At 36.4% G+C, this 17088-nt stretch overlaps 1 protein-coding gene across 1 annotated transcript in view; it reads left to right on the plus strand.

The window, feature by feature from the left end:
• Positions 1-200: 200 nt before the first annotated feature.
• Positions 201-17088, plus strand: part of LOC150108627 (uncharacterized) — a 327730-nt gene continuing 310842 nt past the window's right edge. Inside the window, exon 1 of the mRNA XM_090390495.1 lies at positions 201-488. Coding sequence (XP_090246621.1) covers positions 201-488 — 288 coding nt within the window. The remainder of the gene's footprint in view (positions 489-17088) is intronic.

Consider the following 17088-nt stretch of genomic DNA (forward strand, 5'->3'; position numbering starts at 1 on the left):
TTTCTCTTGGGAAACTGTAGGTATCAATTTTTCTCTACAGATGCTTCGTCTGAGCATATGCATTTTTCTTTATTCACCAGATCTCTGATACTCTCGTCATCAGTGAATACCATTGTAATGATCTTCAATGTGGATGTTGAATGGGCTTGTATTGTTGTAGTAGCCTGACGGCAACAACGAATTTAACCGCTAAGGAAATAATGCGGAAGTCATCAAAATCGCGGACTGACAGTAGCTGCAGTAGTTCGGCAGCTGCTGAAAGACTAGCGGATTATCGTGGAAGTGGGTCGGGATCTTCTGGTGGTATTGTATGTACTGAAATTGCAAACTCTAGCCCTAACGTCAGCCCTAATTCTCCCGACATGGATGGAACTCGTCACGGTATTGGAAGTTTGAGTATGTGCAGTAGTGTAGGTTCTCATGAGTTTGGAGATTGCCATTCGACTGTTGGGATGGATCATAGTTGTCCTAGCAAAGATATTACAAAGGTAATGAATGAATGAATAAAATGTTATTATGTGCGTATATATAAAATATAATAATAATATATAATGAATATAAATATAATACAATAATATATAATGAATATAAATATAATACAATAATATATAATGAATATAAATATAATACAATAATATATAATGAATATAAATATAATACAATAATATACTATTATAATATTAATAATAAAATAATATAATAATAATAAAGATATTAAGACACACACACATATACAGTATATATATATTTGTAACTTTTTGCTTGCAGTGATCACTGGTGTAATGCATGTGTGGTTATATTTTTTTTTTTTTCATATTATGATCAATCATAATAACCTATACATACACACCATAATATTATAGACATTGCTTGCAAGAAAAAAAAAAAAAGCTTGATGTCAGTACCAAGAAGCCAAGTTTGACAGAAAAATGAAATGAAGGCGTTAATATCACAGGATTAGATGGGATATTGCTCTGTGTATTATAGTAATATGCAAAGGAACTATTAGCAGTACTTCAGATTAATCTGTTTTTAAGTCTCAGAACAAGTTGGATTCCAAGCTATTGGATGGAATAAGATAGTTCCAGCACAAAAGGGAGGATTAAAGACAGGTAGCAAATTAAAGACTGTTTGAATCTCCAGATAATACTAGTTAAGGTTTTGGAAAACTTGGTTAAGATCAGAAATCAGGAATCGATAGGTACAAATATTATTCTCAATGGATGTAGTGGAAGCAGCATGGTTTTGGGAAAAGGAGGGATCTTGCTTTGTCAATTTACTTTCTTTCTGTAGTAGTGTCACATTTGAGGTGAATAAAGGAAATAACTATGCTGTGATATTATTGGTCATTGGAAAGGCATTTGACAGGATACTGAAATGATCTGGTAAGTGGACAGATGCAAATGAAGATAGATATGAAGTTTCGACATGGATAAGAAGTAGCTGACAAAGACAGATGGACATATATGATGGAGCAAAAGCAGATAACTAGTGTGCAACAAATCTTCATACATTTTCCATTTATTTAGTTATTTAGTCTATTTAGTTTACACATTTATTTATTTATTTATTCGTATGGCTTGAATAACAAAACATGCAGTACAATACACTGTCACTTTAAAAACATAAAATTAAAAGTCATTTTAAAAACCAATAAAATTAAAATGTTACATCCATATTGGTCAAATAGTTCATAGCTTCGGGTGTAGCACTTAAAAAGTCCAATTTGTCTCCTGAATATGCTCTGAGATAACACCGAGGCACAATATGGTCCATAGTTTGTCTTTGAGCTCCACAATCACAATGCAGGGATGGTCGTTTACCCCATTTAAAAAGCATGTCTACACATACACCATGACCAGTTCATATTTTATTAAGCTGAGTCCAGGATTTTTGTGGGAGGTGTGAGCAAGCATCAAAACTTTCTTGTAATTCTTTGAGAGAAAATTTTGTGATGTCATCTGTCTGGCTCTCCCACTGTTCTTGTCACTTTTGCTTCAGGTCAAAGTTAGATTGTAGTAGTAGTTGGGCTAATTGTAGTGGTGGATGCCTTGATCTCAATCGTCGTACACTTAAGTCTGGAAGATCTAGATGTATTGGTAGGGCTGTGTTCTCCAAGATTTTCTTATACTCCTGTAAGAGAGCCTTAGACCTGCGCAGATTCAGTGGAACAATCTTGCTAAGAGCTGGAAGCCAGTGTGTGGGCATTGATTTAATTGTCAGAAATCAGTCTCATTGTATTATTTAGATGGTTATCAACAAGTTTAACATGTATGCTATTTAGCCACACTGGTGAGCAATATTCGGCAACAGCGAAAACTAGACCAAGAGCTGTAATCCGCAGATTATCAGCTGTTGCTCCCCATGTCGTTCCTATTAGTTTTTGTATTATGTTGTTACGGGTTCTTAACTTAGCAGAAACGTTTGTTTCTGCTTGTAAGAGTGTTCTGGTGTTGCTTGTAAGAGAGCATGCAGTCCAGGGGCACGCCCAAGTACTTTGGAAATTTATTGTGTCGTAGTAAACATCCTTCAAAGAAGATATGTAAAGTGACATCTGCCATGTGATTATTAAGGTGAAAGCTTTATACTTCTGTTTTGTCTGGATTGAGTTGGAGCCTCCATTTTTTGTAATATTCACCTATTGTTTTCAGATCTTTTGTAAGTTTACACATTAATGATATTGGAGGTGATTTGAAAGGTAATATCCTTAAATCATATGGTGCAAAACTAGGGAGAGCATTAGTAAATAAGTGGTAGAAATTCTGCAGGATGACTTGAATAAATTATGGGTAAAAGATAATAGTTGCCAGTTCAGTGTGACAAAGTGTACATTTATACACTTGGGTCAAATTGATTGCAGCTAATATAATTATACCCTTGATAAAGCCAGACAGTTGAAGTTCTGAAGATATATTGCAAAAGTGGGTAAAATAGCACAAAGGCTCAGTTTTGGATTCTGAAAAGCAGAGTGATAGAAATGAGGAAGTTTATTATTTCTCTTATAAGGCTTTGATGCAGCCACATCTTGACTACTGTGCTCAGATCTAGTTATCTGAGTTTCAGTAGGATGAAGTGGGGAAGAGGATTCAGAGGCAGAAGACCAAGATGATCTCAGGGACCTGGAATGTCATATAATGAAATGAACAGAGGTGTTTGTGTATTACAGAACTTGATTTGACAGGTGGAAGAGAGTGTATATGATAGAAATGTAAGTTATTATTATTACCACCCCAAGACCTCATGGAGTCAAAGACTCATCTGGGAGGTCCTTTTATCACACACACACAGCTCATCATACTGTTTTAAACACATTCAAACTCTTTGCAGACACCACATTCTCAGGCAAGGCATTCCAATCATTCATAACTCTGCACGAAAAAAACCTGCCTCTCACTCCCTTACTCACACCCTCTTTATACAGTTTCCAGGGATGACCTCTGGTTCTCCCCCTGATCTCCCACTATTCTCTGTAAAACTTCTTCAGCATTGATCCTATAACAACCCCTTACCAACTTGTAGGTCTCTATCATATCTCCCCTCTTCCTCCTGTCCACCAGACTCTGACAGTATGAAAAGTGTCAGTATATGACACCTTTCCTCATACTCGACATTCCAGAGGTCAGAAACTACCTTAGTCAGTCTCCTTTGGACCCTTTCCAACATCTCTTCATCCTTCTGAAAACCCAGTGAAAACATGGACTATTGTGCCCAAATCTGGGCACAATAGTCCATGTGTGGCCTAATCAAAGCCTTATACAAAGGAACAAGAATCTCCCTACTTCTACATGTCAGTGTCCTCCGCATCATTCCCAGAAGCCTTTGTGTTGTCTTCACAATTTTGGCGATGTGTCCCCTAAATTTTAGATCCTTATCCACTATCACCCCCAGATCTTTTATTTCCTCTACCTCCAACAATATATTCTCACCAAGCATAAATTCTACATTCCATCTTTGTTTTCCAAATTTTAAAACCTTACATTTTGCAACATTGAATTCACATCCCCATTTCTGTGCCCAATCACTCAATCTATTCAAGTCTTCCTGTAAGGCCACAACATCTTCACTACACTTCATGGTTTGTCCCAACTTTGCATCATCTGTGAACAACTGAATATCTCCATCCAAATCTTCCCCTATATCATTAATATACAAGTTAATCAGTAATGGACCTAAAAACAGACCCCTGAGGCACTCCACTAGTGACTTTCCTTTTCCTGGATATCGCTCCCCCATACACAACTTGTTGATACCTATCAGATAGCCAGTCTCCAATCCATTGCACCAATCTAATATCCAACCCCATCTGCTCTAGTTTGACTGCCAAACCTATCATGAGGTACTCTGTCAAAAGCCTTTGCGAAACCCAAGTATATTACTGTGTATCCTTTTCCTCTGTCCAAGGAAGCAGTCACTTTATTGTAATAAGTAAGTAGATTACTAAAACATGACCTCCCTTTAGCAAATTCACGCTGTCCATCAAAGATAATACCATTGTTATCAACCCAACTCTGGATTCTAGTTCTCACAAGCTTCTCCAGCAAAGTTGCTAAAGGGAATCTAATGGAATGGATGCAAGGGAAATTTTTCAGTTTGTGACAGGAGGGAAAAGAACACCCTTGGGAGTTTATTATGTGGACTAATTGTTTTTCTTGGGTGAATGAGTGGATTGGGTTGGCAGTGTGAGTATACTATCAATGAATGAATTTGAGAGGTTTGATAAGTTGAGTGTGACTAATTATATAGCAATAATGTTTATTATGCACAGTGTGTCTTTTTTATAACTTGTGTTAACTTTTAAAATGTACAAATATAACATGTTAAACCTCTAATGCCTTATATTTCCCAGGAAAGTGGATGGTACTCATTTAACTCTAACTTTTTTTTTTTTTTTTTATGGACAGGAAGAGCTAGGAATGAGTTCTAGGTACATATCATAATATATGTATTGACAGTGAATGAGTTTAAGAAAAAGTATGATGGAAATAGTATGAATAATGATTGTGGACCTCCCATGGTGAGTCAGGTCTCTGCTTGTCATCATTACTTCATTACCACAGCACTTCTGTTGCATGCTGAATGTTATAAGCAAGAATATGCTGGCAGAATAACCACTAGCAGAATCTTGCATTCCTAATCTTCATTAGTGGTTCTTTTATGTATTTGTTCTACAGTCAGTTTCTATGAGAAGTGGGGGTGGGGTGGGGGGAGGAATTCCTACTAGTCATTGCAAAGATTGACTAGTTTAAAAAGTTTTTCTTGTTCTCAACCAGAATTCGATCTGCGTTTTGCAGATTTAGTATCAGAAGAAATACACATGTTCACTTATTGTATATAGAGAATACACTTAATTTATAGACAAAAAATACTATTGGTGGTGGTGGTAGATAGCGTCATGTATAGTTGGTGGCTTAAGTAAGTAGTGGTGATGGAGAGTTGTGCAGCTGAGTAGAATACCCTTCCTTAATGACTCATTGCACTCGTGACATAATAGTAATATAGCATAACAGAAGGTGAGTTATAAAGTCCTCCTGCTCTGACTTACCCTCCCTTCCTGGTATATCTTCCTCATATACAACTCTAATAGCTGTCAGATAACAGTCAGCTGCTAATCCAGTCCATTAACCTGATAGTTAAACTCATTCCTTGCAGCTTAAAACAATTGACGTGTCATGTAACACTTGAATGCTCTTGCAAAACACAGAAAAATTGCGGTTTGTGCATTTCCACATCAACCACTCTTGTTACTTGATTGTAATAGTCAACTGGATTGTTTAAGCAAGAACACTGTGCTGACCTTTGTAAATATTATTATTCTCATCTTCATAGTCCTATATGAGTTCTTACTAATACAGTAATTCCAAGATCTAATCATCTCAGTAGAAACAGTAGATGTACAAACTAGTCTTTAGTTTGATGTCTCTAGTCTAGTACTACTACTACTATGCTTATGCAGTGATGCTCATTTACTCTCCTTCTCATCATGACTTTCATTAAACAGCCATGTCCATTTCTCTTAAAACATGACAAAACTTATCCAGTTCTGTTAGTTTGCTGACATGTGTAATACTTCTTCATTCACTTCTAATGCTTCAACTCTCCCCCTATCTTTCTAGTAATAAAACCTTTCTTGACCAAGATGAAATAGTGTAATAAAATTATCATTAAACAGTTCTGCTATGTCTTTTGCATTGGTTGCCTGACTACTTCCATCTAGCAAGGTAATTCATCTACAGTCATTTCTCTGTAGAAAGTTTTTCAGCTTGGTTACCCAGCATATTATATACAAAAATTTATATTCTTCTTTTAATCTTATCCACAAGCATAAGCAAACAAAGTTTGCATGAAATATCTTCACAACTAGACTGATTGTATCCCATAATTCAGGACACACAAAGTACACTTCTTTTAGATGTGTATGCTGCTATTCATTATGGGAAGGATCACTACCCAGACTGATTTTGACCTTTATTGAGGTTTCACCATTGGATTCTAGACTCAGGAATATACCTAGGTTAAATCAATGCTCAAGTCATATATCTTCTGTTATAGGTAATATCACCATATTATTAAAATACTCCAGACTAGAAATAATTGAAAGTTTGTCCACTTGGTATTGACATTATACTTGACAAAGACTCATATTTTTGTTTTGATCCTTTACCTAAGTATAACCAAACAGTTTACACTGAAATATCTTCATGACTAGACTTCTTATATATAGAAGCAGTTGACTTAATGCATTGCATCAGTTGCAAAGTTGCATCAATGCATTGCAATATATATACACACACACACACACAAAAGGAAGCATGATTTGCATTATGGGATACTGAGGCAATTAATGTGAAATCAACAGTCTCTCTCTCTCTATACAAGTAGTCTAGTTGTAAAGGTACTTCACCTGCAAAGTTTGTTTGCTCATTCTTGTTATTGTTATCCTCCAACCATAGAATCAAAGACTCATTGTGGGAAGTCCCTCAGTCATACACACAGCTCATAATACCATGCCTTAAATACATTCACATTTTCTGCAGACACCACACTCTCAGGCAATTCATTCCCATTCACCACTTTCCATGCAAAAATCCTGCTTCTGATTCCTTTGTTTACTCCCTAATTATACAGCTTCCAGGGATAATCTCTTGTTTCTCCCACCATTATGTGAAAAACCTCTTTAACATTAATCTGATAAGAATCCCTTTTCAACTTATGATTCTATCATACCATTCCTCCTCCTCCTATCCACTAGTAAATTACATTTTCTCAACCTTTCTTCATACTCAACTTTCCAGAGACCAGAAACCACCTTTGTCAATTGCTTCTGAACCTTTTCCAATATATCTTCATCTTTTTGAAAACCAAGTGACAAAATTTGTGCTCAGTAGTCCATATGTGACTTAATCAAAAGCCTTATATAGTAGAACCAGAATATCCTTACTTTTACGTGTCGGTGTCTTCAGAGTCATTACCAGAATTTGTTGTGCTGTCCTTACAATTTTAGTCCTTTAATAGTCTGTCCTTTAATAGAACATTATCCATCCCTCTCTTATTTCTTCCACTTCCAATATATTGCCACCAAGTGTATACTCAACATTTCATCTTTGTTTTCCAAATATTAAAATGTTACACTTTGCAATACTGAACTGGTAACCCCGCTTCTCCGTCCATTTACTCATACTCTTCGCGTCCTCTTGTAAAGCGACATCTGCTCTATTCTTCATAGTTCTTCTCGGCTGTGCATCATCTGCAAACAACTGAATATTCCCATTTAAACCTTCATTAACATACAGGTTAAACAGCAGTGGCCTTAAATCAGACCCTTCAGGCACAACTGCTAATGACTTTCCTCTTCTAGGATATCGCTCCCTCAAACTTGCTGATACCTATCAAATAGCCAATCTCTGATACACTGCACTAATCTGATATCCAACCCCATCAGTTTTAGTTTAACCATCGACTATCATTTGACAGTCCATCAAAAGTTATTGCAAAAGCTAAGTTTACTACCGTGTATCCATCAACCATGTCCAATGTACCTGTCACCTTATTGTAATAAGTAAGCAGATTACTAAAACATGACCTTCCTTTAGCAAATCTGTGCTGTCCATCAAAGAGAATACCACTGTTGTCAACCCAGTTCTTGATCTTGGTTCTCACTAACCTCTTGAACACTTAACCACAACACCTGACACACACAGATTGGCCTTTAGTTTGAAGCTTGAGTTCTGTTACCACCCTTATGAAGAGGTAAAATCTTGCCTTCCTTCCACTTTCGAACTTGAAAGTTAGGCTGACTAGGGATGACCTCTTGTTTCTCCCACCATTATGTGAAAATGGTGTAAATGTATTTCAGGGGTCAACTTCTGATCTTTGACATGACTTCTGCTGAATAGTTTTTGAATAGTACCCAAACAGCATTTGATCTCCTTTCCGCCAACTCCTTATTCTATGCTACAGCTGCAAGCTGTCTCCTGTGCTTTTCATAATCGCCAGCTTTGTGCACCAGGGAGTTGCCATCTCATTAAACAAGTATGTCAAGGAATATTTCAACTCCCTAGTGCATTCCCTCAAAACACATGGTGATATATCAAGTCCCACAGCTTTATTAACATTGTTTACTCAATTTCCCATATACCTTTTGTTCACTTAATCCCTCCTCCTCCCATTCCATTGTGCTCAAACTCTGCATTCTTTGCTTTGCATAATTTACACATTTTTCACTATCATGGCTTCCAAGGAATGGAATAGATAAGTTTTATTTTCAATCAGGGGGATTGTATCTTATGTAGTTAATTTCATATATGTTAATTCCTTTAGACTGTTTGTCCCTTTGTTTGCACAAAGATACTCTTAAAGATATGCTGCTGCTCTTTCCAAAATATGAATTAATTCCAATCTATGACAACAGGTGGCACTATTTCTCTCGCCCTCTGTTATAAACTTAAGCCTATCCTGCATCTGCAATTTTTGAAATAAGCTATTCTTAAGCATTTTATTTTGTATAACTTGTAAGTCATCAAGATACTCATAAAAACAGAAATGTCATTAAACAACAACACCAAAAAAAAAAAAAAAAAAAATTAAGAAGACTGATGTTCATTTGTACTGCCAACTGTATTACAAAATAAGACAAATTTATATACTTATTCTCCCAACATCCTCTTTAACTCTTAAGTAGGTATGCAGTTGCAATATAGCTTATTTTCACAGTTTACAACATGGATTAGGTTAGTGTAATTATTTTACTTTAACATTTTACATGATAAGTTATATAAAGATGCCAAGAATTTATATTCTTAGATACTTCACATTCAAAGTATGTGAAGTATCTTCACTACTAGACTACTTATATATAGAAGCTAATGACTTCACATCAACTGATTTAGTATCCCATAATGCAAAGCACATGCCGTACTGAATGTATATAATGCTATGCATTAATGGAGGGGGGCCACTACCCAGACCAGTTTTGACCTTTATTGTGGTATGCTAAAGTATGAGAATAGCTCTCCAAAAACTGAGTGATCTACAACAGTGCTTCCCAAACTGTGGGCCACGGCCCCCTTGGGGGCCGTAGGTTTTGTTGAGGGGTCCGTAAAATAATGAAAACAAATTTAAAATCTTTTAAGACTAAGTAGATTTTTTTTATCTTAAAAGAAACGTATTTAATTTTTATTATTTATTATTTCTTTGTTATTTTTTATATTTTAATGGAAAAAAATCACACATTGGTGCGGGTTTACAAATTTTGTTTCCTGCATATTTCAGCTCTTAATGAATATTAGTAAATATATGCTTATTCATATAAGTTTCATTTCAAAGCAGAAATGTAAGAATTGCAGTTTCAAATATTTCACCTGATATTGGTGTAGCAATATTGAAACCATCACATTAAATTGTTATTAAACTTCTTTTATGTTTTTAATTCTTTCTTTATTACTAATCGGTTTATGTTTCATGTGCTTGTACTGCAAATGTACAATAACAATATATCTATCTATATAAAAATATGAGATAATGTGCCAAGTCAAATGTGTATGTAAGATGCTAAATATGTAATATTTGCATTTGATTTTTGCAATATTCGCTGTGTAATGTTTTGTATTGAATATAAATGCAATAAATAGTATATAATAATATATGTCTATATGACGAAATTTTTTTCGAGGGGGGGCATGAAATAAAATTTTTCCAAAGGGGGCCCTGACATCTAGAAGTTTGGGAAGCACTGATCTACAAAATCACGTTAAATCCCTCTGAGCGACCCTAAGAGATCATTACTAAACTCATCTCTCCTGACTTGAATCACTCTAGGATAGGAAACTCATCGGTGGCTCCACTCAGTGACAGAAACCAGCCACCGAGCTGAACCTCTACTCGTTTAAGAGCAAGCTACCATCAGTGAGAGCCAGACCCAGAAGGGATACCAAGATTGAAGTAATATAGAAGTCATATGTTTCCCATATACAAGTAATGAAAAGGCATATCATCTTATTATTAAAATACTCTGGATCAGAAATAGATGTTGAAATTCTTGGCAATAGTCACTTTGTTAGACTATTGCCAAAAAATTATATTCTTAGTTTAATCCTTTTATCTAAGTGTCAGCAAACTAAATTTGCATATAAAGTATCTTCACTACTGGACTACTTGTATACAGAGGCTAATGACTTCATATCAACTACCTAAGTATCCCATAATGCAAAGTACATGCCCTTTTGGACATGTATGATAAGATAAGCCTCCTCTCATAATACTATGCATTATGAGAGGAGACCACTACCCAGACTGGTTTCAACCTTTACTGTGGTCTCATCCTGGGAGCCAGACCTAGAAGAGATACCAAGGCTGAAGTAATGTAGAAGTCATATTTTCCCATATACAAGTAGTGAAAAGGTGTATCATCTTATTATTAAAATACTCTGGATCAGAGACTTGCATTTTTGATTTATAGTCTAACCAAGTGAAAAAACATTCTACATGTATCTCTTAATAATAAGGTGTTACACCTTTTCACTACTTGAATATTGGAATTTTATGACTTCTGCATTACTTTAAGCTTGGTATCTCTACTATGTCTGGCTCCCACTGATGAGACTTCAGTAAAGGTTGAAACTGATCTGGGAAGCGGACCCTTCCTATTATGCATAGTATTATACACATCTGAAAGGGTGTGTGCTTTGCATTATAGGATACTAAAGCAGTTGATATGAGGTCATTAGCCTCTACCCTATGTGGAAAAAATAGTATCTGGACACCCCATTCCACAACAAAAATGGAACATTGCAATAGTTCACATGTGCCAAAATTCATTTAAAACTATGCGTGAGCTCCTCAGACATCATACAGCTGTATATTGTCTACTCGTGAGACATGCCCACGTGTGTTGAGCTTACTGACTTCCATTGAGGTGTTATGAGGTGCCATATCAGCAACCTGTCCATGCGTGCGATTGCAGAAAATTTGCAACACCCATGGTCAACTGTTCAAGACATTATTAGTAAATGGAAACGTGAGGGACTTACGACTACCAAGAAATGTTTAGGAAGGCCACGGAAAAAGACGAGAGCTCCGAAACATGTTGTCCATGAGTGCCATCATTCCTCTTTACAAATCATTACCAAGGAATTGCAGGAGTCAACAGGGGGTGGGGTGCATGAAGACCATTCATAAGGAACTGCACAAGTTAAATTTCCATGGCCATGCTGCTGTATAGAAGCCGTTAATAACTCGTACTAATGCGAGTAAGTGACTTGTTGAAAGTTTTTCCACTTGGTTATACTATAAATTAAAGATGCCAAGAAATTATATTCTTGGTTTAATCCTTTATCTGAGTGTAAGCAAACAAAGTTTGCATGTGAAGTAACTTCACGACTGGACAACTTGTATATAGAGGCTAATGACTTTACATCACTTACCTTAGTATCCCATATCCTTGCAGACATGTATAATGGTATGCATTATGGGAAGGATCACTTCCCAGACTGGTTTCAACCTTTATTGAGGTCCCATCAGCGAGAGCCAGACCCAGAAGTGATACCAAGGTTGAAGTAATGCAGAAGTCATATTTCCATATACAGATAGCTAAAAGATGTCACACCTTATTACTAAAATACTCTGGATTAGAGATGATGTCGAAAGGTTTTCCATTTGGTTATACTATAAATTAAAGATGTCAAGAAATTATATTCTTGGTTTAATCTTTTATCCAAGTGTAAGCAAACAAAGTTTGCATGTGAAGTATTAAAAAAAAAAGTGTGAAAATGACCAATAAGTCAGAATCTAGTCTTAAGCAAAAATATCGAATTCGGTAGTCATTGCAGAAAGTAAAGGTAGTTGGGGGTTTTAAAGGGATGCTGCAGTTTTTATATACTAATTTCAGAAGTATCAAGAACAAGAGAGAGAGAGAGGAGTTTTTAGCATTGCTAAGTGCAACCTTACCAAACATTATAGGCATTGGTGAGACTTGGCTAACAGCAGATGATGTAGCTGTTGGGATAGAATGTGATGGATTTATTATTTTCAGAGAGGATACAGTAGACAGTACATGGTGTGGGGTACTGCTGATGATAGCAAATGAATTGCAGCCAAAAAAAGAGTAGGAGTCAGTTGGGCAGATGGCAGATCTTTTGAGTAATCTAGTGTGAGATGGATGGCAAGGAAGATGTGAAAGGCATGCATCAGCAGATTAGCACAATGAGTGCAAATCGAGTAATTATGATGAAGATTGTCAACTTCGTAAACATGGAGTTGAAGGAGGAAAGATTGCATGAATTTTTATACACAAGAGATAATTACTTGAAAAAGAATCTCACAAAGGAGACTCGGGATATGAGAGTGTTGGATCTTGTTATGGGATCAGAAGACTTGTCCATAACTAAGGTGGCTACATTTTCTCCGATTGAGAAAAGCGATCATGTACTTGAGGGATAGCAAAATGTGGAAATTCCAGTTAAGAAGGTGAAACTATAAGGCTGATTATTATGATACACTTAGGAGACAGCTTGAAGCAGTACCATACCATAAAGATCTGCAAGGGAAGGATGTTCACAGTGCATTGGGATGTAATCAAGGGGTATCTGAAGGAAGCAATATCGCACTATACCCATGATCAGGAGGGTAAATTGGGAAGGAGTTAGATGGATGAGTAATATCATTGAGCATGAGTTACAAACAAAGAAAATGTTATGGAGGCTAAATAAGAAGAAAGGTGATCAGCTAACTCATGAATAGTACGAGGATCAGGCAAGAAAGGTGACCAGCTAACTCATGAATAGTATGAGGATCAGGCAAAAAGGTGACCAGCATGGAAAGGAAGGCAGAATCAAATTATGAGAAGAGATTAGCCGAACAGGTGAAAGGAAATCCCAAAAAGGAGTTTTTTCACTATGCAGCAAGTAGGAGGAACAATGATTATTGAAGGATAACTTGAATGAGTGCTGATGCTTCCATCAGTACTCATTCAAGGGATAACAGAGGCAAATATCATCCAAGTGAAGATATTATTATGACAGAGGTGACAGCGGCTGATGTGAGAACAGAGGTTGAGTAATTCAAGGCACTTAGCATATTGCAGAATCTAAATACAAATACAGCTGTGGGATTGGATTAGATATTGGCTTGTGTTTTAAGAAAATGTGCAGGGGAACTTGCAATGCCTTTGACTAGGCTGTTTCATTTAAGTCTCAGCTCTGGCAAGTCCCAAGAAAGTTGAAGAAGGGGAAAATAAATCCTTTGCATAAAGGAGGATCTAAGTCTGTGGTCATAAATTATAGACCAATAACTATCTCAGGAGTGGTGATAAAATATCGGAAAAGTTGGTGAAATACAGAATTTAGGAACGGGTGGATAAGATTATGATACTCTATGAGAGGTAGCATAACTTTGTGAAGGGTCAGTCATGCCTTAGCAATCTACTGACATTTTATAATAGTGACAGCTGAGTTGGATAGAGGGGAATGGCTATGTGATGATACTTCTGGATTTTGCAAAGCTGTTTGACAGGATAGATACCACATGGAACTCTTTTACACAAACTGCAACAAATTGGGATGGATATGAAACTGGTGATATCAATAAAAAGGTGGCTGATGGAGAGATTCCAAAAAAGTAATATATGGAGGAGCAGAATCCAGGAGAAGGCAGGTGAGTAGTGTTGTGCTGTAGGACTCTGTTTCATTTGTACATAAATGAGATAGGAAATAATTTGAAGAGAGAGATATATTCATTTGTTTGTTGATGATGTAAAGTTGGGTATGGTAATAGTCAATCGAGGTTAGAAAGCTTGCAGGGTGATTTAAAAAGGCTGAGAGTATGGGCAGAACATAATGGGTATTTAAATTGAAAAAGTGTCAAGTTATGCATTTTGGGATACAAAAGTTTACAAGCTATGTATCACACTGAGGAAACTGTACTCCAGGAAATTGATGAAGCCAGGGATTTGGTGGTAGTAGTAGATAGAGAGTTGAAATTTATAAGGCACTTTGCTAAAGTAGCCTGAGTGGCTCACAGGATTACCTGGTTATTGAAGTACAGTAGTCTCCCCTTATCTGCAGTTTCACTCACCCACAGTCCATCCCAGTCTGAAAATATTAAATCAGAAATTCCAGAAATAAACACTTTATAAGTTTTAAATTGCATGGCATTCTGAGTAGAGTGATGAAATCTCATGCTGTCCCACCTAAGATGTGAATCAGCCCTTTGTCCAGTGTATCCACACTGTACTATATACGCTACCAGCTCATTAGTCACTTAGTAGCATCTTCGATGTCAGATTGACTGTTGCAGTATCACAGTGCTTGTGTTCAAGTAACCCTTATTTTACTTAATAATGGCCCCAAAGTATAAGAGTGGTGATGCTGGCAATTTAGATATGCCAAAGAGAAGACGTAAAGTGCTTCCTTTAAGTGAAAAGGAGAAAATTCTCGACTTGAAAAAAAATTCATATTCTAAGGTTGAGATTCCATTCACATAACTTTTATTACAGTATGTTGTTATAATTGTTTTATTTTATTATTAGTTATTGTTTGTTAATTTCTTACTGTGCCTAATTTCAAAATTAAACGTTATCATAGTATGTATAGGAAAAAAACATAGTATATGTAAACTTCCTAGTTTTCGTTACATCTAGCACTTTCACCAACAAAATGTCTCTTCATTGTTTGTGTGCAAAATCTAAGATCCATATTGGTTGTATGTTAGATCTTTTGGGATGTCATATAAACACTAAATTGACATTTCTCTGCTCTTTTATGTGAGTTTCCGTTTTAGGCAACAACAGTAGATAGTAGATAGAGAGTTGAAATTTATAAGGAAATTTATTTAATGGCATTAATTCACAACACAGAATATAAGAAAATAATTATTTATTTCACTTATTTGCTAATATTTTGCTTATATTCTTTTGAGAGTTAGTAGGATCATAGATTGTAATCCTGATAACTCTCAAAAGAATAAAGTTTGCAAATTACTGAAGAAAATCACTTCCTGGCCAAAAGAAACTGTTAACAAACTCGAGCCTTTTCACGTAAGAATATATTACGAGCACCTAAAATTCACAAACAAGATGTATCTATGCCTAATTGGATAGTATAAACAGCTCTTCATACAAACTTGCTAATCACTTAAACTAAATTATTAGCCCCCTCTCACAAGTAATTCTTCCTCCTCTGTTAAAAATTCTGTTCCTAAAAGGTATATTGAAAAACCATATCTTAAAAAATTCAGACACAGTGATTAGTTTCAATATTACTTCACTGTTTATCAATGTACCATTAATTGAAACCTAAAGTTTTATTGTTATTATTATTACCACCCCAAGTTAAAGACGCATCTGGGATGACCTTTTATCACACACACACACACAGCTCATCATATCATGTTTTAAACACATTCAAACTCTTTGCAGACACCACATTCTCAGGCAAGGCAATCTAATCATTCACAACTCTGCACGAAAAAAACCTGTCTCTCACTCCCCTACTCACACCTTCTTTATACAGTTTCCAGGGATGACTTTTGCTAAAGTTGCATTTCCCCCTACATATACACAGTCTTGCCATAAATATAAATACTGTTACATCTTCCACACAGTCACATGCTGCCCACAGAATTGCATAAGCGCTCGGCTCTGTGGTCAGCCAACATTCGCATGTTTATCAGTAGAGAAAGAGTTGTCTAGCTCTACGAGTAAACATGCAGTGGGGAGATTATGAGAACCTTGTAGTTGTAATAGCACTTCACAAGGTTGGAATGCAACCACCTCTTCTTTTTCAACATGCTAAAAACACTCAGAATCAGTAGGATGTTTGTGTATCAGACTACTGACTGTTTTATATATATATATATATATATATATATATATGTCATCATTCTACTGGACACTTCTTAACACAACAACTTATGCAGCAGAGGGTGATAAAATGAAAACCCTTCTGTACATGAACAACAGATATCCTCTTCACAGATGAGATTTTCATCCATTGAAGAGTCTGTTAATCGTTAAAACAATCAGGTATGCCCTGGACAGTCGCACAGTACGTGCTATGACACCCAGGATTCAGAGAAGTCATCACCCCGTATCGGTCATGGTTTGGTGTGTGTGTTGGGGAGTAGTGACATATCAGGGCATCCAAATTGCATTTCTGTGAGAAAGGGGTCAAAACCTCTGCCATAGTGTATCAAGACACCATGCTGGACCCTGTGGTATGACAGCCCCTGCACACAAGGCGAGGACCACACAACAGTAGTTGGAGGTGAATGTGCCTGACCACATATCACCATCTGATTGGTCATCCAGAAGTCCCAATCTGAATCCACTGAACTTCAAATTGTGGTCGAAGCTTGAGAGAGTAGCCTGCAAAAAAACGACACCTCAACATCATCAACGTGAAGGTGGATTTAGAGTGAACAGTGGCAGTATTTCCATTGGATGGTGTGTGTGTGTGTGTGCCGCCATTGATATGTGGCCTCACAGACTTCAGGTGTGCGTGAAGGCAAAAGGGGGACATTTCAAACATTGAGTGCTGCTGTATGCACATTATACATGTTGTTTGTAAATTCTGAAAGCTGTAAATGATTTATTGATTT

Source organism: Typopeltis vanoorti, chromosome 3 (genome assembly GCF_054136105.1).
Source record: "Typopeltis vanoorti isolate ZY-2024b chromosome 3, IOZ_Tvanoo_1.0, whole genome shotgun sequence".
In the NCBI taxonomy this organism is placed as follows: Eukaryota; Metazoa; Arthropoda; class Arachnida; order Uropygi; family Thelyphonidae; genus Typopeltis; species Typopeltis vanoorti.